The sequence below is a fragment of the Syngnathus typhle genome, linkage group LG22, assembly GCF_033458585.1.
Source record: "Syngnathus typhle isolate RoL2023-S1 ecotype Sweden linkage group LG22, RoL_Styp_1.0, whole genome shotgun sequence".
Lineage (NCBI taxonomy): Eukaryota > Metazoa > Chordata > Actinopteri > Syngnathiformes > Syngnathidae > Syngnathus > Syngnathus typhle.
The window spans coordinates 6,788,272-6,811,531 of NC_083759.1; the positions used below are offsets into that span (position 1 = coordinate 6,788,272).

The 23,260-nt window shown below is 44.7% G+C and overlaps 2 protein-coding genes across 7 annotated transcripts in view; one reads left to right on the top strand and one right to left on the bottom strand.

Moving 5' to 3' along the window:
* The window catches only part of LOC133146579 (MAM domain-containing glycosylphosphatidylinositol anchor protein 2-like), a 78,283-nt gene that overhangs the window by 9,118 nt on the left and 45,905 nt on the right, over positions 1-23,260 (top strand). For all 6 annotated transcript variants that reach the window (XR_009711386.1, XM_061270447.1, XM_061270446.1 and 3 more), the window contains one exon: positions 21,056-21,195. Coding sequence is in view for 5 of the 6 variants with exons in the window: in XM_061270447.1 (XP_061126431.1) it covers positions 21,056-21,195 (140 nt within the window). In the remaining variant the exon portion in view is untranslated. The remainder of the gene's footprint in view (positions 1-21,055; positions 21,196-23,260) is intronic.
* On the bottom strand, positions 13,615-15,976 carry LOC133146830 (low choriolytic enzyme-like). Its single transcript, XM_061270886.1, is given in 9 exon segments — positions 13,615-13,776; positions 13,900-13,981; positions 14,057-14,235; positions 14,312-14,333; positions 14,336-14,438; positions 14,531-14,649; positions 14,729-14,800; positions 15,128-15,255; positions 15,410-15,976. Coding segments are annotated over 8 exon segments (792 nt in total). The 5' UTR covers positions 15,210-15,255; positions 15,410-15,976; the 3' UTR covers positions 13,615-13,643.

The window sequence follows — 23,260 nt, forward strand, 5'->3', positions numbered from 1 at the left end:
AACTTTTTCTTTTTCACTGTCGGCGAGAAAAATGGCCAGCAGCTGACATGGCTTGAAAAATCCTTTCACTTATTGGTTGACTAATGAGATTGCTGATGGATTCTTTGCAGCCTTTGTGTAGCTACAATTTCTTTTAATCGTTGGGCTGTCGGTCCGTTTTGTATTCAATTAGACAACTCTGTTCAACTAAAGGGGGAAAAAAAAGGAAAGACTAATAATTCTCATCAAAAAGTTTTTAAGGATGCCCTAGGCACACCTAGTTAATTAATTGCCACCATGATGAAAATCACAAAATAGTTTTTGGGTGCTTGCTACCATACAGTATCATATTCTCCTATTACTCGAGTCAGCAACAATGCAAATTTGTGTCTTTTTTGATAAGCAACTCAAATGAGTCGATTATTCAAATTGTTCCCGCTAATTGGTAAGTTGATCCAATAATAGCGCAATCAACTTAATTGCGTGAGGACTAATCAGTCGGCGGCGATCTCAAACGGAAAGATTCAACACGTTCGACTCAAGCGACGCGACGAGTGAACAAGTCTTTATAATTGTCATTAATTGGCTACTCTATTGTCACATATTGACTGACGCCACAAAAGTAATTGTCTTCTGTTTATGCATCTAAGTGACCTTCTTTTGTGCAACTCTGTTTAATTCACAGTGTTTTTTTTTTTTTTAAGTAGCGGGCTCATTAATAATACATGCCGCAGAGTTGGGGTCATCATAAGGTTTCTTACTCAAGAGGATGTCTTGTTTGGGAACTGTAAATGGCACTGTGCTGTCTTAAACCTGGCTACCCAATTTATTTTTTGGACCGATTTTATTCAAAAAATGCAAAACAATTTTGTGATATCAAAACAGTTCCATAAAATAAATGATGTTGTTGACCTATTTCAGTGTCCACCATATGCTTGTGGATGTAACATAGAAACCACATTTCATCTTGTAGTGGGCAAAACGGTGATCGACTTGTTAGAGACGGCGCCGCAGGCGACAAAGCACGTTGTAGCCGCACCGCTAAATTAGCCTCACGGAATAAGAAATGCGAAATTGACTTGCATATCTACAGCATACAATAACCCGAAGCATAACGAATTAGAGGCAGCGAGTCTTTAAACCTCCGTCCTCTGGGAGCCGGCTCGCAACCAATGCGGCCGCCGTTACAGGTCTTCCAGTATGGAAATGGATTATGACGCACTCCCCACACGGCAGTGAAACACATACCACCATATTGCCGCTGACAATACGATAATGATGGCTGACGATGCAGAGTGCTAATAAAGCTACTAGCAAAATCGTTAGCGGGTGCGTTCGTCAAAAGGAGGGAAAACAAAATAGGATAAAGCTGCTATCCATCCATCCATCCATTTTCTGTACCGCTGTATCCCCACAGGGGTCGCAGGCTTGCTGGAGGCTATCTCGGCTGTCATTGGGCAGTAGGCGGGGGACACCCTGAACCGGTTGCCAGCCAATCGCAGGGCACACAGAGACAAACAACCATCCGCACACACACTCACACCTAGGGGCAAATTGGAGCGCTCAATCGGCCTACCAAGCATGTTTCAGGGGATGTGGGAGGAAACCGGAGTGCCTGGAGAAAAACCACGCGGACACAGGGAGAACATGCAAACTCCACACAGGGAGGGCCGGAGGTGGAATCGAACCCGCACCCTGCTTACTGTGAGGCGGACGTGCTAGCCAGTGCACCACCGAGCCGCCTCATAATGATGATAATAAATGCAAATCAGGTTGCAGGTGGTTTGAATGATACCTGGTGGTTATGTTTTTTTGTTTGGTTGGTGCTTTTTTTTTTTTTTTAATTAATTATTACTATTTTAAATGTTTTATCATTATTTTCTTTTACTTGGTTCCGTATGTATTAATTTATTCATAACAAAATTCATATTTTGTCATTTTTGTAGACATTTTTCCCTGCTGCTGTTTTTAAAAAGATTTAAATTTTGTTATTTTAATTCTTTCACCTTTTTTAAATCAATTTACTTACTTAAAGCTACTAGCAAAATCGTTAGCGGGTGCGTTCGTCTAAAGGAGGGAAAACAAACTAGCATAAAGATGCTAATAAATGCAAATCAGGTTGCAGGTGGTTTGAATGATACCAGGTTGTTATTTTTTGATTTGGTTGGTGCTTTGTTTTTTTAATTCATTATTATTATTTTAAGTGTTTTATTATAATTTTCTTTTTCTTGGTTCCGTATGTATTAATTTATTAATAACAAAATTCATATTTTGTCAATTTTGTAGACATTTTTTGCTGCTGCTGTTTTTAAAAAGATATATATTTTGTTATTTTAATTCTTTTACCTTTTTTTTAATCAATTTACTTACATGGGTCATAATTTAATGAGTTTTAGCAAGCATTTTATGTCATCACCCCCTTCCCCTCCCTCCCCAATCAACAAACCCAACTTCTCCCATTTCTTCTTGTAAACAGCCTTGTACTGTTTACAAGGAGCCGTGTTGTCAACCAGTCAGAGGCTTTCTCACACGTGTGCGTGTGTGTGTCTTGAAATGGGGTTGTTGAGGGAGCAAACACACACACACGGGAGGCAAAGGCACAGCCATGCAAGTGTCATCACATCCATTCCACGTGCGAGTGTACCGCACGGTTCAGGGAGCACTTTCTTATTTACTGGCCAGTCACATGCTCACATAGTGTGTTTTTGAGTGTATTCATTTGTTTGTGTGTGAGACAGAGAGAGACAATAAGCAAGAATCCCTAGCTGTCTTTAAGTTTCGCCTCTGTCGCCGCGCTCTCATCTCCCTTCGAGTGCATGCGGGAGGTGAGAGTGAGAAAGCCTCAGCTGTCATGACAGTTTAGATCAGTAGTGTATACACACACACACACACACACACACACACACACACACACATACATACACACAGACTTTCTTCGCCTCCTTCGCTACCTCCAGCGGCAAATTATGCAACCTTGGAAAAAGAAAAAGAAGAAAAAAAAACAAGGTCAGGAAAATACCCAGGGAAGGATCAGCAAAGACAAACAGGAGGTGAAAAGAGACAGCAAGACTCTCCTCTTCCTCCTCTTCATCTTCTTCCTCCTGTCACAACGGTGTGTGTGATTCAGAGGAAGGTCCAGGACCCTTGCAGACTTGTGATTTAGTGGATGCTCATCGCACGGCAGTTTAGTAAGAAATTGGAGGAAGAAGTAAACTGAGATTTTTTTTTTTAGGGGGGTAGAAAGTTAATTTTAGAGAGAAAAAAAATCTACTTTTTAATTTTAGTTAAAGTTAATTTTAGAGAGAAAAATAAAATCTACTTTTCCCCTTCACGAGCCTCAATCGAAGCGACAGATGGGCGGTGCTAAATTGTGACACTTTTCTAATACCAAGGTCGTATCTTGGTCAAACTTTCTATGGATGAGGAAGTCGAGGCCCTAAAGTGATCCACATGTCATCTTTCTTAATTAGTGACTATCCCTCCTTGGAGTGACAGGTACCATCAGAAGTGCTGGCTTCCCTACTTTGGGAATTAACCCAAATGAGCCCCAATCACAATCAGGTAGACGAGACAGATGGTCGACACTAAATTGGGAAGTTTTATGGCTATGCTGTCTAATGTGGGCGGAGCATAGCGGCAACATTTGACGATCGTTTTGAGGATAAGCCAACTTGAAAACAAGCTGCAAAAAGTGAACAATTCTTCAAAAAAACGGTCCACATTGACTTTGTGTTAAAGACTGCTAGCTTAATGCTAACCTAAAATGAAAAACGCCATAGACAGGCTAACAGAACTATGTACACGAAGTATGATTTGTATTAAGAAGAGTTTGTTGACTAGAAAACACTGTGATCTGAATTGTCATGTTGTCATCTCAGATTGCAGCCAGTGGCTTCAAAGTCACTCCGGTGCCCGCCATTTCCTTTTTCGTATGCTACGCAAAACAGGCAATCTATTCGCCGTCACCTGCGGACAGGAAGGCCGTCTGAGAGCTCCAAACTAATATGATTTTGTCTGTGCAATCCAATAAAACACAAGACATCCCCCCCCTCTTTGCACTTTCCACATTCTGGCAGAAGCGTCGTGATTGATGGCAGATGTGGCGTCGCTCAGTACGTGATGAGCAAAAGGCACCTTGGGGACTTTTATGATGCGTGACGCAGCGTCCGGGTTTCGGGAGGCGCGTGTCACTCTGCCTTAATAACGGCCTCTGTCTCCCCAAAAAAGCACCACCTCCGCCTTAGATAATTTCATCTCGGCTTTGCTCGCCCCTCCCCCTGCTAAAACTTTGCATTCAAATAGAGAAGAGGCGTGGCTTACTATTCTGCAGCTTTAGGAGGATGTGAGAAAGAAGAGACAGGAAATGCTTGAGGAAATGAAGCCTAGCAGGAGGTGGAAATCCACAAATGCGCAATAATATATTTCATTGCGGCAATTGAGTTTCGTGTCAATCTGTGAATCTGGTGTCGGTTTAATGCCGCTCCCAGTCAGTTTACTGTCAAACTAAACTTAAAACAAAAAGAGTAATGTGTATATATTATACATGTACTATACATGATATCATAATGCTAACTTATTGCAGATGCCACGAACGGGCTAATGAGTAGCCTCTGTGTGTAAGCGCTATAATGCTTTAAGCAATGAATAAGTCTACGTGGACTCGTGCACCCTGAAGGTGATGTCGAGCATAGGCACGGCTGAATGCCCGCGGCGATGGCCTGCTTCCCCCTGGGCGCTCGGCCCGCGGTCTTGGGGAGGAAAGGTTCGGCCGCATCGCGTACGCCGGAATGGAGGTCACACACGACGAGTATGGCCAGGGGGAGCCCTGAGGGGGTCGGCTTTAACGTGACATAATGACATGATGCAGGTTGGAATTTAGCGTGTTCTGATTAGGCCGGAATACCGTTTTGATTCAAGATTCAAGAGTTTTTATTCGCCATGTTTGAGCGTGCCAAACAAGGAATTTGACTTCGGTAAAAACACACCCTCTGTTCAACATTTAGGTGACTAACAACATTCAGGACATGTGAATAATGGCAAAAACAGTGTAGACAAATTCAAAAAGGTGTGAAGAGCAGGATGTTATTGCACAGTAATGACTCTGAGACTTTATGAGTGGTGTGAGTTCATCAGAGCAACAGCCTGGGGGAAGAAGCTGTCTCTGTGTCTGCTGGTTTTGGCGTACCGAGCTCTATAACGCCGTCCGGAGGGGAGTCGTTCAAACAGACTGCAACCTGGGTGAGAAGGGTCTGTAGAGATGTTCCTTGCACGTTTCCTGGTCCTGGAAAGTCTTGGATAGATGGGAGGTTGATTCCAATGATGTTTTCTGGAGTTCTGATTGTCCGTTGTAGTCTGTGCTTGTCTTGTTTGGAGGCTGATCCAAACCGGACAGTGATGGAGGTGCAGAGGACAGACTGGATGATGGTAGTGTAGAACAGTGGTCCCCAACCTTTTTCGCGCCACGGACCAGTTACATGTCAGAAATAATTTTCGCGGACCGGCATTTATATAAATAAATAATACATTTATATAAATAAATAAATAAATAAATAATACATTTATAATAAATATATAAATACGATGAAATAAAATGATACGACTGACATGAAAACAAGTACAAATGACAAAAATAAAACTCACCATTACGTTGAATTAGTGGGAGCACTGAGTTTGTTTCTCAGAAAAGAGCCGGTCCCATCTAGACGTAATCGGAGACAATGACACCCGAAGTGATTAAGGTTTGTCTTTTATTGCAGGATGCTTGGTCTCCATGTGTTGAAGCAGTTTTGAATGCTTCATTGCCTGGTTAGTTAGCCTGTCGCCACATATTAGCTTTGCGGGCTCGACTGGGGAAACATGCCACGTGACCAGGACGAGTGTCTTGACCTGAATTAATTGATCGTCGATAATTTTTTTTTTTCTGTACGGCTTGGCGGCCCGGTACCAAGTGACCCACGGACCGGTACCGGTCCGCGGCCCGGTGGTTGGGGACCACTGGTGTAGAAGGTCTTCAGAAGCTCTCGCGGCAGGTTGAACTTCTTGAGCTGTTTCAGGAAGTACAGCCTCTGCTGGGCCTTCTTCCGGACTGAGTCTATGTGGCCGGTCCATTTCAGGTCCCGAGAGATTGTGGTTCCCAGGAACTTGAAGGTGTCTGTGGAGAGAATAGTATTACTGCGGATAGTGAGGGGTAAAAGTGGTGAAGGGTCTCGCCTGAAATCCACTGTCATCTCCACGGTCTTGAGCGGGTTCAGCTCCAGATGGTTTTGGCTGCACCAGTAGACCAGCCGCTCCACCTCCTGTCTGTACGCAGTCTCATCATCGTCCTGGATCAGTCCGATGAGAGTGGTGTCGTCTGCATACTTCAGGAGCTTCACAGGAGAGTCACCTGAGGAGAAATCATTGGTGTAGAGAGAGAGCAGTGGGGAGAGGACGCACCCCTGAGGGGCTCCAGTATTGGTGGTCCGGGTGTCAGATGTGATGCCCCCCCCAGCCTCACACGCTGTCTCCTGTTGGTCAGGAAGCTGGTGATCCACTGACAGGTGGAGGCAGGCACCGCAAGCTGGATTTCGGTTTCTTTGTGTGTCTTGACATATGAAGGGATTGACAATAAAGCTGACTTTGACTTTGACTTTGAGCTTCTGTTGGAGGATGTCAGGAGCGATGGTGTTGAACGCCGAGCTGAAGTCCACAAACAGGATCCTGGCGTACGTTCCTGGGGTGTCCAGGTGGTGCAGGATGTAGTGCAGTCCCATGTTGACCGCATCATCCACTGACCTGTTTGCCTGGTAGACAAACTGGAGGGGGTCAAGCAGGGGGCCCGTGACCTCCTTCAGGTGGATCAGCACTAATCTCTCGAAAGATTTCATGACCACAGATGTCAGTGCGACCTGTCTATAGTCATTCAAACCTGTGATGGCGGGCTTCTCGGCCACTGGAACGATGGTGGAGCTTTTGAAGCACGAGGGCACCTCACACAGCTCCAGAGAACGGTTGAAGATCCGTGCAAAGGTGGGCGCCAGCTGCTCAGCGCAGACTTTCAAGCAGGAAGGTTACACGCCATCTGGGCCCGGTTCCTTCCTGGTCTTTTGTCTCCGGAACATCTGGCGCACTTCCTCCTCGCGGACCTGGAGTGCGGGCGCGGCCTCTGCAAGAGAGTGAGTGGGTGACAACGATGATAGAGGTGTGGACAGAGCAGTTGTGGGGAGAGGTGCTGAATGTAGAATGTGCTGCAGGAAGTCCCGTTGTGTGGGAGGACCGATCAAACCTGCAGTAGAACTTGTTTAGCTGGTTAGCAAGCCTTGGGCTCTCTACAGGACGGGGGGTTCGTTTCTTGTAGCCCGTGATGCTCTGCAGACCTTTCCACACCGTTGAGGGATCAGGATTGGCAGAGAGGTGTCTCTTCAGGTTCTCCCCGTAACACCTCCTGGCTTTCCTGACCTCTCGGTTCAGTGTGTTTCTGGTCTGCCTGAACAGCTCGCCGTCGCCGCTCCTGTAGGCCTCCTCCTTGACTTTGCGCAGCCTCCTGAGGTTCGGCGTAAACCAAGGTTTGTCGTTGTTGTACGTGCAGAAGGTCTTAGTCTGCACACACAGATCCTCACAAAAACTGATGTATGATGTGACAGTGTCAGTGAGTTCATGCAAGTCTGAAGTTGCAGCTTCGAAAGCTCCCCAATCGGTGCAGTCAAAGCAGGCTTGGAGGTCCTGCCTTGACTCCACTGTCCACTTCCTCACAGTCCTCACCACAGGCTTAGAAGTTTTTAGTTTCTGCCTGTAGGCCGGGATCAGATGAACTAGACAGTGGTCCGAGAGTCCTAAAGCTGCACGAGTCGCAGAGTGGTATGCATCCTTGATCACGGTGTAGCAGTGGTCCAGAGTCTGTGCCCCTCTGGTGGGACACGTTACGTGCTGTCTGTATCTGGGGAGTTCGTGTGCGAGGTTCGCCCTTTTAAGATCACCCAGAACAATGATTAGTGAGTTTGGTAGAAGTTTCTCCATGTCTGTATCTTTGCTACAAGCCGAAAGCTTTCATTTTATGTTGTGACTACCCGTATGCTGATGCTCTTCCTGCTTTGGTTGAGAATATGACTTATTTCATGACTAAATAAGAATACACAATGCATTTTCATTTGAATTCAACCAAGTAAATATTCAAATTAAAGACTTCACTATAGTGCGAGTTCTTATGTGAGCTCCGAGGCTCCGCGGGAAGCAGTGCGTGTGGCGTGTAGTGACAGCTATCTATAGATGCCATCGACTTTGAATTAAGGCTCGGACACGTGGCCATCTATCATATGGAGTGAGCTCGGGACAAAAGCTGGCGCTGTGATGCATGGACTTCCTTTAGTTTCACTTTCCTGACTCAATTGCCCCTTTCCTTCTCTTCCACTGCCGTCCTAGTCGGCCCACTCCCCTACGGACCCATTTAACACTCAGTGTGGAGCAATAAAATTTGCAGTTCTTTTGCGCCACAGTCCTCAAAGTTCTTTGGACCTGTGGGCCATATATATATTGACAGTGCACTGTGTGTGTGTGTGCGCGTGCGTGCGTGTGTCGTGTGTGTGTGTGTGTGTGTGTGTGTGCGTGTATATATATATATATATATATATATATATATACATACACACACACTGTCATTTAACAGTCCCCCCCCCCCTCACACACACACATATCTCTCACTCTCTCGCTCAGTCTTGTTCCTTTGCACAAGACGAGGTTACATTGCTCAATTTCATGGTCTGCTGGGCCTTTCGCCTCACCAGGTATCACACTGGAGCGCACCGTGTCCGGGCAGTTATGAGGGGGGAAAAAAAGTTTATTTCATTTAGCTTCTGCAGCAAAACAACCATCAGTAGCACAGCCGAAATGTGAACCCCCCTGCTGGAATTGTAATCCCATTTGGACAGTGAGGCCGTGCGGTAACGGTAAAATCGTTTATCGTTGTGCATCGCGGCCTCTTCAACTTCTTGTGTTGGACACTTTGGTGTACCTTCAAATTACCGTAAATTCCGGACTATAAACCGCGACTTTTTTCCAAAATTTTGAACCCTGCGGCTTATAGTCAGGTGCGGTTTATATAAGGATTTTTTTCGGGATTTTTGTGATGACTTGATCATTTTTATACACTGCGGTATCTTGAAGAAAAAAACAAAAGAAACAAAAATACTATTTTGAAACACTTATATGGCTGCTACTTATTCTGGCTGTGTTGCTTGTGACTATTATGAGCTTTAGTAGGAATGCACGCTAGGTGACCTGCGTCAAAGGGCTCTAAACCCTTCGTCACAGGCAGTGTTTAAAAAGACATGTTAAAGTATGTTATTAAAACTTTAAAAAGGCTTTCTGTGAACGGTCTTTCCTTGTAAAAAGACGCGTGTGCACGTGCGGCTTATAGTCCGGTGCGGTTTATATAAGAAAAAAACTAAAATATCCCCCAATTTTAGCTGGTGCGGTTTATAGTCCGGTACGGTTTATAGTCCGGAATTTACAGTAAGCGTTTAATGTAAGATCAAAATGTTTTCCATCTCTAGCAATAGCAATACAGTCAGTTGCTTCACTGCTTCAATACTTTAAGTGCACAAGGCGCTTTTGCTACTTTATCCGGTTTGTTGTCTTAATAGTTTCCCGGAAGCATCCGTAATTAATTCCATCCTTTAATTGGCCTACATGTATGCATATATGAGTTGACAAAAAAAGAAAAACTCTGCAGGGACAATAAGTTCTCCTAAGAACATTAGGTTGTAAACAAATGGGGGGCGGGGACTCAATTATTTTTCATTGTTTATTTCTGAACGCACTGTTATTTGAACGTCTTCGGGGACGTTATAGAACTGGGATTATAAAACATTCACGTTGTTTTTTTTAAATAAATAAAAACAAACATTTTATTACATGTTCATCTGCGCTCACGTTACAACGGGCACTGATTAAACGACATCTTGACTGCGAATCGTCATCCAATTTATTGGTTTGAAAGTGATTTGGGGGCAATCGCGCACAAAGTAATTAAAAATAGCAAGCGTGTGTAATAAATGAAAATCGGGAACAGCTGTCGGGAGATGACAATTCCACGGACGTGAAAGCCTGGAAGCGCGTCCCGGTGCGTTTTTAATTAGCGGCGACTGGAAATCAGGCCCCCTGCTGGCCAATAACAGAGACGTACTATAAATGATCATAGCTTGTACATCTGAAGGGCAGAGTAACCGATTAGCCAAGTGATTGATTTGTTGTTGTTGGATTGATTAATCGTGTCGAGACAACAGAGACAAACTTAATTACTTGGCCGCAAACAGATGGAGAACATGCAAACGCTACCCAGTAAGACCAAGGCCAAGGAACCTCTTCTCGGAAACGCAAGTTCAACACGCTCACTACTAGGCTGTTTGTCTGTGTCAATATCATCAATGTGTGATTTAGAATCCGGATCAAGAGGCTTGACATATAATGAATATAATTGATTTCTTCCAGCCTACCGTAAAAATAAGGCATCGAGCCTCGAGTGAGCTCCGATTGGCCCCTCATGATATTTGCATGTGGGATGATTTCAAATAATGGAGTGGCTGGAATGGCTTTTTGGTCTTCGTGGGCGGGAGCTTTAAAGCTAACCAACCTTTAAAAGTTGTCTCACAAACACGCGGCGGTCTCGCTTGACCTTCACGCGGCGGCCCCGATGCTTAATAAAGAAATCCATCAGGCCGCCGCCCAGTGTGGTGGATTAATGTAGCGTCGAGCAGCAGCTTGTGCTTCTCGACGACCTAGTCGGCCGCGCTCATATTTGTCTCTGGAATTAAGCGACTAAAATGCAAAGAGCGGCGGTGCGGGAAAAGACAATGACATAATGATGACGGATGAGCAAGTCCCACGGGGACCCTTACAGTCTTCGCAAACATCTTCAGTATGGTCGTTTCTTTCGGTCAAGTTTCGAGTCCCCCCCCACGACCAAAACGTACTTGTGACCTTTGTGTTTTTTTCCTCAGTTAAAAAATGGCCTTCATTATTGGAAAGGTGTCCAACAGCTGGGATTCCTCAACGCTGACTAACCGACGCAGGAAACTCGACTCGCTTGGGCTTCAGTTTGATTTTTTTCATCAAGAGCCTTTTTATCAGTGTTATTTTTCTCCTACACACCAGCTGTGCTAGAAGAGAGTGTTCTCATATTGCTTCGCAGGATTTACCCAGAATTCTTTTTTTTTTTTAATATTAAAGCAACTCCATCCCCAATCGTGGTGTCGGCAAGCCAGGAAGAAGCCATGAAATATGTATGCGCTGTGAGAACCCGGCAACAACGCAGCAGCTTGTAAGCCGCTGTTCTCGACTCAGTAATCCAACAAGTTCACATGCGGCTCCTCGGGGTCCTTCATGAAAGCGTCGGCACCGTGTCGGGAGTTTGGCCGGCGTCTTCCCGGCAGCCTCTTAATTGTCTCGTGCTGCAAAAAGCCCCGCACGCTTTCTCTGTGAAGATTTTGCAGTTGTTGTGAGGGTGTGTTTAGTGGTCGTCACAGATGACTTAGTGGCGACATCGCTTGAAATCACAAATACCAAAACTAGCCCTCCATGTTGTTGTTTTATTCAGAGGCCGTTTAATCATGTCTAGAACAGAACGCCACGTTTTGTACCGGGTGCGGTGACGCTGAGCGAGCATGGGGTAGCTTGTAATCTTGTACTTATCACTTTGATCGCACTATAGGGAAACATTTGTGTCCTTGGACAACACCAGGAAACATCTTATCAAGTACTGTAAGAAAAAAAGGTCAAGCTATAACTATCTCAATCACAATCTCTTAAAAGGTATAAAGTCGTTCCATTTTTTTATTTTTATCATAGCTCTAATTATGATTTTTGTATTCATCTTAAATGTATTTTATTAAATTAGTAAAGTACATGTATACCCAAGTAAATGTACAAAAAATGGTTAAACATATTTTTGAATTTAATGACCCTTTAAAATCTTTACATCTCCTTCCTTAAAAAAAGTAAAATAAATTAAATCACACGATAATAGATATAACTTCACCTAATTTTTAGCTATTTTTTGATAAAAAGTATAAGAAAGTAAACTTTCCCCCCTTTCTTCAAGAAAAAATAATTGCACAAATAGTTACTGCAGATAAAACAAGAATAATTTTCTTATATAAATTACAACAACTTGCTGTTGAAAACGAGTCACACTTCAATAGAGAATTATTCCACAAATAATCAAGCATATTCTCTTTCGTTTAACATCAACCTTGTTGCTTACACAGTAGAAAATAACCGAAAAAGTACATTTGCCAGTTAAATAGTCCATAATTACCTCATGAAATAGGACACACGCTCAAACTAGTTGTCGTTTTAAGGCTGCAGAGAGAAAAGCGTAATTGCTTATAAAGAGTTATTGGACACCGCTTCTTGTGCTAAATCCCTTCTCGGTACGCTTTTTAATACAAACGCCACATGGGGGGGAGTCAAATCCTACTCACAGGTTTAAGTGATGATAACAAAAGGCTATAGTGCCTGTAATTAGAACATCCATCCGAGTCGTTTTCATCATTTTAAAAGGCGCAAAAACACTGGCTAACGACGGCGCCTTGTCGTCGAGTGGCACAGCAGAGACCCGCGACAAAAGGCACTAAATGACTGAAACATTGGGGAACGGACAACTCCATTGCGATTGTCAAAGCCTCGTATTGTACGAAAGCCAGTGGCGAGGAAAGTAAAATTCTGCTTTGTGCGTTTTATGAGATGTTCAGATAACAAGTCACATTCAGTATTTCAGTTACGTTTGTCAACTCGGTCAACTTTTTAGCCTTGACGTTTTGTAGCAGCGGCGGCCATGTTTGCACTCCTGTCAAAAGATCCGGGATCCTGGAGCAGGACATTTTGTAATTTGACTTAAATCAGAGCTTCTCGGCGCATGCATGGCGAGGGTGTTAAATATTTCAAAAAAGCAAGAAGCGTGTAAATATTTCCCGCCCGCAAAATTGAATATGGAGCCAAACTCTCCTCTGAAATGTTGAAGGCGTCCGTCAAGAGTCTGCGGGCTTTAAAGTTCGCATTTAATCCTCCACCGGTCCCAAACGCCACGCTGTCGCAGCCGCTTGTGCAATCATAGATCACACGATAGACAAATTAACTTTGTCGGAATCTGTGCCTGAGTCTCCGCACGATCTTTGCACACCCGCCATCTCTCACGACGGTGGAGAATTTCAAAGAGTGGAAGAAAAACAAGAACACAGTGTGGGATGTAGCCGGATGACAAATACAGCTAAATTCTCGACAGGGTTAACGCCAGGTTTAAGCTTTTTTGTCCTGACACGTCGTCAGCAGCAGCTCTGCGCAAGAGACGCGCCCCCTCATTTTTTCTGTGACTCTACAAATTCCCAACTTAATTACAACAAGGCTGAGCCATGGAAATGAACTCATTTCGCAAGACATTGTTAGATATCTGCCCTCCAGTCCTTTTTCCATTGTTTTTTAACATCTAATTCAATTCTTTGTCACCGTTTGAAAACGTTCCCCAGAAACTTTATTGTTTTTGTTAACTGTAACTTTGTTAAGATGATTGTTTCATCTCTGCTAAGACGGATTTTCTCTCGCTGTAGCCCTCAACCAAAACATTCAAAAGAAATCAACCTCATATTATTTTATTGAAAGTGTCGCGCTGCATGTCACATTGCATCCGACGTTTTCTAATTGAAGCACCTGTAGAGGCGATTGACCTGGAGAACATCCCGTTTGGAGAGACCCTTTCGCTGGCCGATGTCCCGCGAAGGATCAGGGAAGGGTGTCATGGTTACGGCCTGGCGCACTCCAAAGGCAGTTCTGCGGATTTAGAGAGACATACGCTGATCACAGACGTATCGTATAATTGTTGACAGTTATTTGTAACATGCTTGTTGCATCCGGGCAGTCTGGATGATGTCATCGTTACTATTTTGCTCTTACTTTCCGTAGTGCATTATGGAATCATAGTGATAGGAGATGCCGAGATTATTGGTGTCCTGCTTTTCAAAGTTGTTCTTGTGATCTGAAAATGAAAGCTCAAGTAAATGTGCTACTCACCCATATAAGCGTTGATGTGATGTCAGAGAAAGCCACTTACAATCCTGGATGTTCTCCCAGTGGATGCGGATGTAATCGTCGCGGTTGCTGCGCGTGTGCTCGTGGTAGAAGCCCAAGGCGAGCAACACCTCGTGCTGGATGATGCCACGCTGGACGCAGCCAAAACGCTGCAGTGCCACCAACTGCTTCCCTCCCATACGGCCCAGCATTGAAAAACACCTGGAAGGGTGCACACATGTTGAGCTTGTCATGAGGTAAAGCCAGTGAGAGTTCTTGAAGGATGGTTTGGGCTGACCCATATTTGGGCTCAAAACTGCCATCTGGTTTCTTTGCGGGATGAAACGGATGCAGGTTCTGGCCTCAATCTCTCTCAGGGCCATTTCAATGGTTTGCCTCTCAGTATCCGCTGCAAATGAAATCCCCTGTCATTAATGGCGACAACAATCCAGAATGAATACAAACCAAGAACAAAAAACAAAAAAACTGTATTTGTCTATGATGATGTAGGCCCTACATTGTAGGGGATCTCCACTTTGCCATTGCTGGACTTTGGCCACAAGCAGCTGTATTCCTTAGCCGTGCACTTCATGGCAGTCCGTGTTCTCGGGAGTACCATGTCCCCCTTCATCAAAATGCAGTAGATCCTAAAAGAAAGAAAGGAGCAGAAATCTCAATCTGAATTCATAAACTATGTTGAATCTTCAATTTTCCCATCAAATCTCACCATTGTTCATCCTCTGGATTGTTCCTGAGATGCTATCGTCCGCCGGGTCCTTCGAGTCATCTAATGAGAAAGCAGATCACATTCAGCGGCGGTGACATGCGCGCACATTTTGATACCTATTGATTTCAATCGTTAGGACACGCAGACGGGTTTTGGATGCTGGTCACATACCTGGTTCAGGCAAAGAGAGTGGAAAAATTTAGATGGGATAGAATTGTAGCGCAAGGTTCTACTTGAGTATTTTGTTGTTTATAAACCATTAACTGGCAACGGGTACAAGACTTTTAGACAATCTGCCTTTCAATCCTGAGTCAAGGTACTGACCAAGGTCATGAGGTCATGAACCTCACACACCGTTCCACTTGCTAAAAAGTAATTTAACAGTACTGGTACTCACCCATTCTGGTCGTGCTTGGCAGAGTGCGACAAACTGCAGCAAAAGAAGCAACGTGATGCTTCTAAGGTCCATGATCAGGAGTGCGTGAGACTCGTTCTCCTTCTGGCAGAAGTTGATGCTGATGGTGGGTCAGGAGCAGGTTTATATGCAGGCATTCAAGGTTTGTCCAGTATTCTGAAGTCCTAAACAATCGGAAGTTTTCCGCATGCCTCGGCCGAACATTGACACACTGGGACAAGCTTCTTAATTGTTTACGGGCGGCTTAAGGTTACCTTTCAGATGTGGCAAGAACCCGTTGACTTCCAATGTGACGAACATGGCGGCTCAAACGAACCGTCTTGTCGTTTCTGCCTGTTTTAATGCCACCGATAGCTTGAGAGTTTCCTGTAATGTGCCTGGCAAGTCAGATCACTTCTGTATGCTGATGAATAGCAATCATAAATTCAATCAAGAAAATAAATAGCATTTTAGAGAAATGTTGGCATTTGCAGCCCTGAGTGCAGCCTTACCTTTTGTCTTAATGGAAAGCGTTGCAAGGATGCTGCATTTCTGATCGCTCCATTAGCAGCAGACACTGTTACAATTATGGCTTTTGTATTCCTTTCTTGGCGCCATTAAGAGCAAGTTGGGTGCTGCAGAATTATTAAAGACGACTACAGTTGATCTAAAGCGGCAGGTTGAGTTGTTCATTAATTCTTGATACTTCCCACAGCCCATCAAGGAAATACATTCCCAAATTGTGGACAAAACTTGTTTAGTGAGACGCCTGTTGGTTTTTATTGTCCCGCAGGCTTCTTAGGCATCGTGTCTACCTCTCCAGTTTTTACCGCAGGGAGAGTCCGGTCGACTGTAAACTCTTTTTAGGATCCGATTTCACACATCAAGGTCGGAAGCTCCCTGACTCGGATACCATTGCAGCGGCTTTTTATGAGATGTCTTACATCATAATAATGTTTATGATCATGGGGATTCAGGAATTGGTATGTGTGTGTGTGTGTGTGTGTGTGTGTGTGTGTGTGCGTGCACCTATTGCTCATTGAGGCCCTGATGGACTGCAGACAAGAGTTTAACAACTCTGACATTATTTTATCAGGATTTTTGCACATGCCTGGATTTGTGTGTGCGTCTGTGTTGCTCCACCAACTGTCTCATTTACGCTCAGCTGTCATTTCCATTGTTTTCTCTAATGAAAATGTATCCATAAACAAATTGTACCTTTGTCGCCACCAGTGGACTCTACAGCAACTGCCTTGTGAGTCAGAAGACCTTGAGCACTGCTCCATACAATTTCTGTATTCTTATATGCCAAGTACACAAACAACTGTGTGTTTTGCAACTCCGTTCGTGCAAGGAACGAGCTTGCATGGAGTTTGTCAAGTGTTTGTGCATATCGAAGAAGCAGCCGGGGTTCCTCACACACGGCAATTTAGTTCCACAAGTAATTGTTGGCTATTATATGTCGGTGTCCCCTACCAGCTCAAATGCTTCTTGCCGTCCAATCCAAGTATCATCTTTGTGATGTCTATTTGCTGCCACCAGAATTACGGGATCTCCTTGGTCAGCAGCCCAAAGATGTTGCCGCGCCGCTTTGTTGTTGTTGTGTTGGTGGTGTTGCTTTTTTTTTTTTAAATACTTGATGTTGCCATGGCAACTACTGGAAAAGAATGTCTGTGCAGTATATTGTGGAGTTCACAATACTTATACGATCCAATCCTATTCTATAATTTTGGATCTGTCTGTCCGTCCGTCCGAAGCAGCGAACACAGAACATAGAATAAATCAGTACAATTTTATGGAACAAATTTCCTGTATGTTGTAAACATAGATCTGTGATCGTGTTGAGCCCAGCAGAGAAGACCTTGCTGGCCCCAAAGGCTCACCACAGCCGCTCCGCTAATAGCGATCAGAAACTCGGTCTTGCACCCGCACAGCAATCACATTGATGGACGAGGTGTCAACGGCGTGACGGTGATGACGAGGTAAAGTACAGCAAGAGGGCGTGACGGAGAACAGGTTTAATTATCATCTCCTTTTACTCCTCTGGGGCTCAGTGTATTTTATGGATGGCGGGAGCGGTGGGCGCCGGGATGCGGGCGATTATTGGTTGCCAGCGAGGCGCTGCTGATGCATCAGCTGTACATCAGCCCTTTTATTGAACCGCCGTGACTCATCCGCATCCACAGCCCACTCTTCACATTTAAAAACAGAGATCGCAAAATCTTATTTCCGGGGCTAAAAACCACCAATGTAAACCCCTCGAGTGATTGCCATTATCTCGCTCGCAAACTTTCAAATTAAAACACTTAAATATTACCGTAACAATAAATCATCACTCTGTAATAATTGTATATTCTGTAATTTTATTCTTTTGCGGTAATCTTTTTTTATTTGTGCCTGGTCTTTATAATACATCTTTGGTGAAGCAGTATGTGGCTCAGTATCCAACGCAATATTAAGTGTGAACAATAGGATGTCTGTGCTCATGTGCCAGCTCCTATTTGGTTAAAAATGATGTGGTTCATTAATCAACAATGTACAGTATTTGTACTGTCTTCACTGAGTAAAATAATTACAAGTCTGTATCTACCCCCGTCAATCTCAGGGTTTTATATACATAGTAATAAAGAGAATATTACTACAAGCAAGCAAGCTGGCTTCAATGACATTGGAGGCCAAGTAACATTGTTCATGTTTATGTTACTCATCTCTTTGTTTGCCTCACATGGAAATGATCGGTGTCACAATGCCGCCTGATGTGTCACGTTGCGCAACGCCAGAGCCATGCCAGCGCGGCTGTCTTTGCGAAGTGCTTAAAGGGATTAAATGTAACATAAAAATAAAGGCGTTGTGTTGTCGTTTGAGTTTATTAAGATTTGCTTCATAATCCAAATTTTTTTTACAGTGTTTTGAGATATTTTCTGTTTACTTTGATGGCAATTTTTATGATAATTAGAACCATGTTTATTTCCTTTAAATGCATAAAAAATTTGGATTTACGGGCAACTGCGCTTTATGTTCAGTGAGCTGCAAACCCCCCCAACACACACACACACACACACACACACACACACACTAAGTTATATACTGTATCTCCAAGCCAAGGCGCCCCCGTCAGCCATGCACCGCTGTGGCCATTGATAGGACAATCAGCTCACAGGGGAGTCACTGCCGTCCAATCGAAATCTTCACGAGCTTGCCAGATATTCTCCCTTCAGTGAGCGGCCACTAGTTCGGCCCTATCAACTGACAACCGCCGCTTTGGATGCCATCCACGTTTGGACTTTATCCGTCCCCCGCAGATGTCTGATTAGTGTAGCGTAAGGGAGTACGGAGCACTGCCGTGTGGCAGCACGGATGGGAGAACTGGGCATGTGGGGACGCCATGGTGGAACTAACATCCAATTGGTTTGACAACTGTGATGGAAAATTACCCAAGAGACTGTGGTTGCCTATCAAGGAACGAGGATAAATCCAGGAGGAATCTGGAAGCCTTGTTTTTGTGTCGAAGCGTCCAAAAGCGACGTCACGGGCTCGCCGTCCCATGCGCCTTATGAACGTCTCTGTTCTCGCTGTGATGGATGAGCCGAGCTGATAGCGCCCGGCTCGGATCCATACCGAGTCTCATTTACAATAACAGAGCCGAGGCAGAGGAGTGCAGGCGAGTGCATTACAGTGCGTGATCAATAGCGCCTGACAAGGCCTGATGTAATAATATGCATGTGCTGCCGGCAAGACGTTTTAACGCATGCACGGGGCCACTCTCCATTAGGGAGAAGTGCTCACGTGGTGACAACTCGGAGACAAACCATTCATTTCATGTCACGCTCAAGTCAGACACCGAGAGCACAAAATTACGAAAGGCCTACTTCCTCATATAATGGTCCCAGGACGGTTAGATGCAAATATGAAAATCCAGTGGTCAGGTTATGGCTTTCGGTGAGCGGTCTTCAACCTGCGGCTCCAGAGCCACATCTAGCTTGTTCATCCTTCTGCTATGACTCTTGTGACTTTGAAAAGTATTTAATTTAAATTTAAATTGCTAAAAAAAATAGACATGTAGTGGCTTTGGGTGAGGGTTCTTCAACCTGCGGCTCCAGAGCCACATCTAGCTTGTTCATCCTTCTGCTATTACTTTGAAAAGTATTTCATTTAAATAGAAATTGCTAAAAAAAACATAGACATGCAGTGTTCTCTTCACTCTTTTTTTTTTTTGCTCTTTGGTGGTTTGGATTTAAGACTTTGGTTCATGTTTATTTGATCAGTAAAATTAGCACAGCTAGCACAACAGGGGGAGGTGTCCTAATTGGTCCAGCAAAACGATATCCATGGCTAAAACACATGCAATAACAGTGATTTTGTTTTCTTTCTAACAAGCCAGTGTCGCCTCTTTATCTCGATTTATGCAAGTGACCTCATGTGAATCTGTTTTTCTGTTGTGTGCACTTTGCGTTTGTGTGTGCCGCTAAAGGCTTTTTGGTGTTAAAGGAAGTGAGTGGGAGTGACGCTACGACCCAAAATAGACACGATTATGTAAATGAGTCCACATACACAGAGTCAAACCCGCATGTTAGCTGCCATTTGGAACAATGCTATTAAATGGCAGACACTTAACGGCAAAATAACAAGCCACTCTTTTACGTCTTACTGTGTTCAAGGCGGCGCTTACAGTTCTGAGGTTGGCGGTTTGAATCCAGGCTCTGTTTTTTTGTTGCACGTTGCTCAAGTGGGTTTTCTGTGCGAACACGCCTGGAAACAACGCATAATGACGGCGATTTGTTTCACTCCTAAGACCTTGGATGCAAAAAGAACCTCTCTCCGCTGTGCAAGCATATCTGCGACTGCGAGCGCATTATTACGGCCATTATGTGAGCTTAAGCGAGGCGCTGTAAGCTTGTTTGTGCGTAAAGAATATGATGCATGTGTGTGTGTTTGTGTGCACAGTTTAGGATCATTAATTATGGGTGTTTCCCCTGCCTTCTCCTGCAGGACCCATATAGCGTGCAGCGCAGATGCAAGCTCATTGGACTAAATGGCATTGGTAATTTGCTGGACTGCAGCCCTGGGGTCTTGTTACCAAGCCTCCTTTTGTATTAAGTGGCAGCCTCGCATGAAGCTCCCTCACCGCAAGTCGTTATCGCGCCCGCTAGATACCGACAACCCCCAAGCCACCACACCCCCCGTTGGGATCTAGCAGTCGGGTATCACAAGGCAGAGAACTTGGTAGAGAAGGGCATAGGATCATGTTGTTATGTGAAAAGCCCATTGAGTGGAGTCAAAGACGACTGCGTCCTCAAATAGACGACGCGTTCCAATTTATCACCAGGTGCATTGTTCACTTAAATAAGAGCCTCACCTTGATGTTGCACGTGAGTAGCGACTTAAACCATCGTCTCCGTTTCATTCTGAATTCGATGCTGAAAGTGAATGCTGGCTGCATTGTCCTCTCACCTTAAACATTGGATTATGTTTGTAGCCTGTGGAATGTAAAATTATTTCAAAGTACCAAAAAGTGTATTGTAACAATGCTAAAGAGACTCATATATAAAACATCACCCGGAAATGAAGAATGATTTGACAAAGGCCTCGCCCCATCTTGAGTCAACATTCCGCTTTATTATGCATGTCATTAAAGTGCATTCATATTGCATTCATATGTCAACAAGCTCTGAGGGAGTGTAACAGTGTGATTCCTTTCCTGCTGTAGAAAGCGACTGGAAATGTTTAATTAAACATTTTTTAAATAGGAATTTGCATTTCCTGATTGGAAGGTGTGCTATTTTCTATTTTTAATTCGCTTTCCTTGGGCTAAATATGAATACAAAAGGTCAGCAAATGAAATATTTGCCCCCAGGACCGGCTAATATACAACTTGGCAACTCCGCTGAGGTCAGGAGCTAATCTTCTCCTTGTCTCCATAGCGCCCCCTACTGTCCGCATCATCCACTCAGGGCACGCCTGCAACGTGGAAGAGGAGCGTCACACGGAACGCGTCTACACCATCCGTGAGGGCGAGACTTTGGAGCTCACCTGCCTGGTGACGGGACATCCTCGACCGCAGGTGAGCCGCCACAGCAACAAGCTCAGCTCATTCGTATGTTGCATATTTCACACACCCTTGAGCGTGAAGTATCACTGCGTCTTGTTTTTCTTTTTAGTCGGGTAGTAGCAGTGGCAGCCAATCAGCTCTTTGCGACTTAAATGCCATCTAACTTAGTCCATTTAGGGACAAATGTCAGCCGTCATTACGTTTACAAATGTTGGCAGGGCGTACACACGCTAACCTTTTAAGCACTCGTCCGACGTTGCTTCCAATTTGCTTGCCGGCACGCCCCGGCTCACGCACGAACCGTGCTGTAAATCTGCACAGCGGCAAGCTCATTTGCATTCATTTACATAACCCACAACCGCCACCACCACCCGTTTGATCGATAGCCGGCATCCATTCCCCAGCATAGCGAATATTGATTGTTAAGATTCTGTTAGGAAAAAAAGGTGAGGCTTCTTTGTAATTGCTGGTTGGACAGATTGGTGCGAGTGCGGATTTTCTTTCTTGACTGTTGGTCTGATAAACAATGACTTTCAGCCATTTTGATGATTTGAGCACTGAAGAAAGACTTCATGAAAAGGCAATGCAATTGCTTGTTGCCTCTTGCGCAATCACTCTACCGTAGTCAAGCAAAAGGGTCAACATCTTCATCAGTCATCTATGATTCGGACTGTTCACACCCGGATGACTTTTGCTCTTTGGCCGCCACGATCGTTGAAAGAGTCGGCGATGATGAAGCCATCTGCCCTTGTCTCCTCTGGCCTGGCCTCCATCCATTATGTCCACAGGGCTCTGTTTGACTACCAGCCTCGTACAGCCTGCCACCACACAGTGCAAACACTTACCCTCCCCCTCCCTTCCCGTTTCTGTTTCAATTATTCTCCGGCCAGATGCAACTCACGGTGCCACGGGTCAGCAAGTACAAATAGACCGACCTCTGGCCTCTAAAAATTTCATTTGAGCCAGACTTGTTGGCGTATGTGATCCGTTTCCCGAAGTCCCGGAGATGATCGGCCTTCGGCGCCGGTGTCAACAGATGCTCCTTTATTTGAAGACCGTTGAATCGTTCTTATTTGCACGCTTTTTCTTGGAAGCATCCTCAAAGGAGCCACACTTTACCCTCAACCTTCAGTTCAACCCGCAATTAAACGCCTCGGCATTCAAACATGGAAGACAACTACGGCGGGCATTCAGCCTTGATGACCTTCCCTCAATAGATGTTTCTTTTTGGCGCTCAACCCTGTCTGCCTTTCTCGCTCTGTTTAAACGCAGTCTGTTTTGTGTATAGATATTGCTCGTCGGCACTCAACCCGGTCCGTTTCATCCGCGGTTGATTCAAGTCTGTACCCGACCTCGGCCAAAGATATTTCTTTTTGTTACTCTTCTCCCAGTCTGTTTTATTTTAGGCGTTTCTTTTCAGCGCTCTGCTTTTACCTGTTTTTCTGCACTGGACTCAATTCAATGATTCTTTTTAGTAGTCTTGGTCATTTTCATCCGCAATGGCTTGTTTGATTCAACAAATTTTCTCTTTGGTTCTTTGTAACAGGTTGCCCCACTCACTCCACATTTTCCGCACATCAGCCATCATGTGTTTCATTTTCCTCCCGACAAGTAGGGCATGTTGTGATCAACATCTCGGTGCCGCAAAGGGTCAGCCGCTAATATAGACCTGTCGTCCCTGCGCTCAGGCTCTGTAATTTGCAGCCTCCCTCCCTCCTTCCCACCTGATCGCTTGATTGTGATGCTCGGCCACGGTGCGGTGAGTGGCACGGACCACCGTGGGCGCCTAAAAGGAAACACGGCGAGCAATTAGGAAAACGTGGTGCGGATAGGAGAAGGGAAGTGTTGCAACAGGAATTATGGGCGATTCGCGTGCCGCAGCATGCCACGCTGGCGTAAGAGCAGACACCGTCCGCATTTCAATTAGCTCTCGCCGCGGCATCGCAGCATGCGCGGCCTAAGCTACTGCTAAAACTAATCTGAACGCGCTTGCACTTTCCTCGTGAGAAAATGTTGATCCTCCTTTTGCAATGTCTGAATTAAGTCATCCCTACGTTATTATTAATATAGATATTTC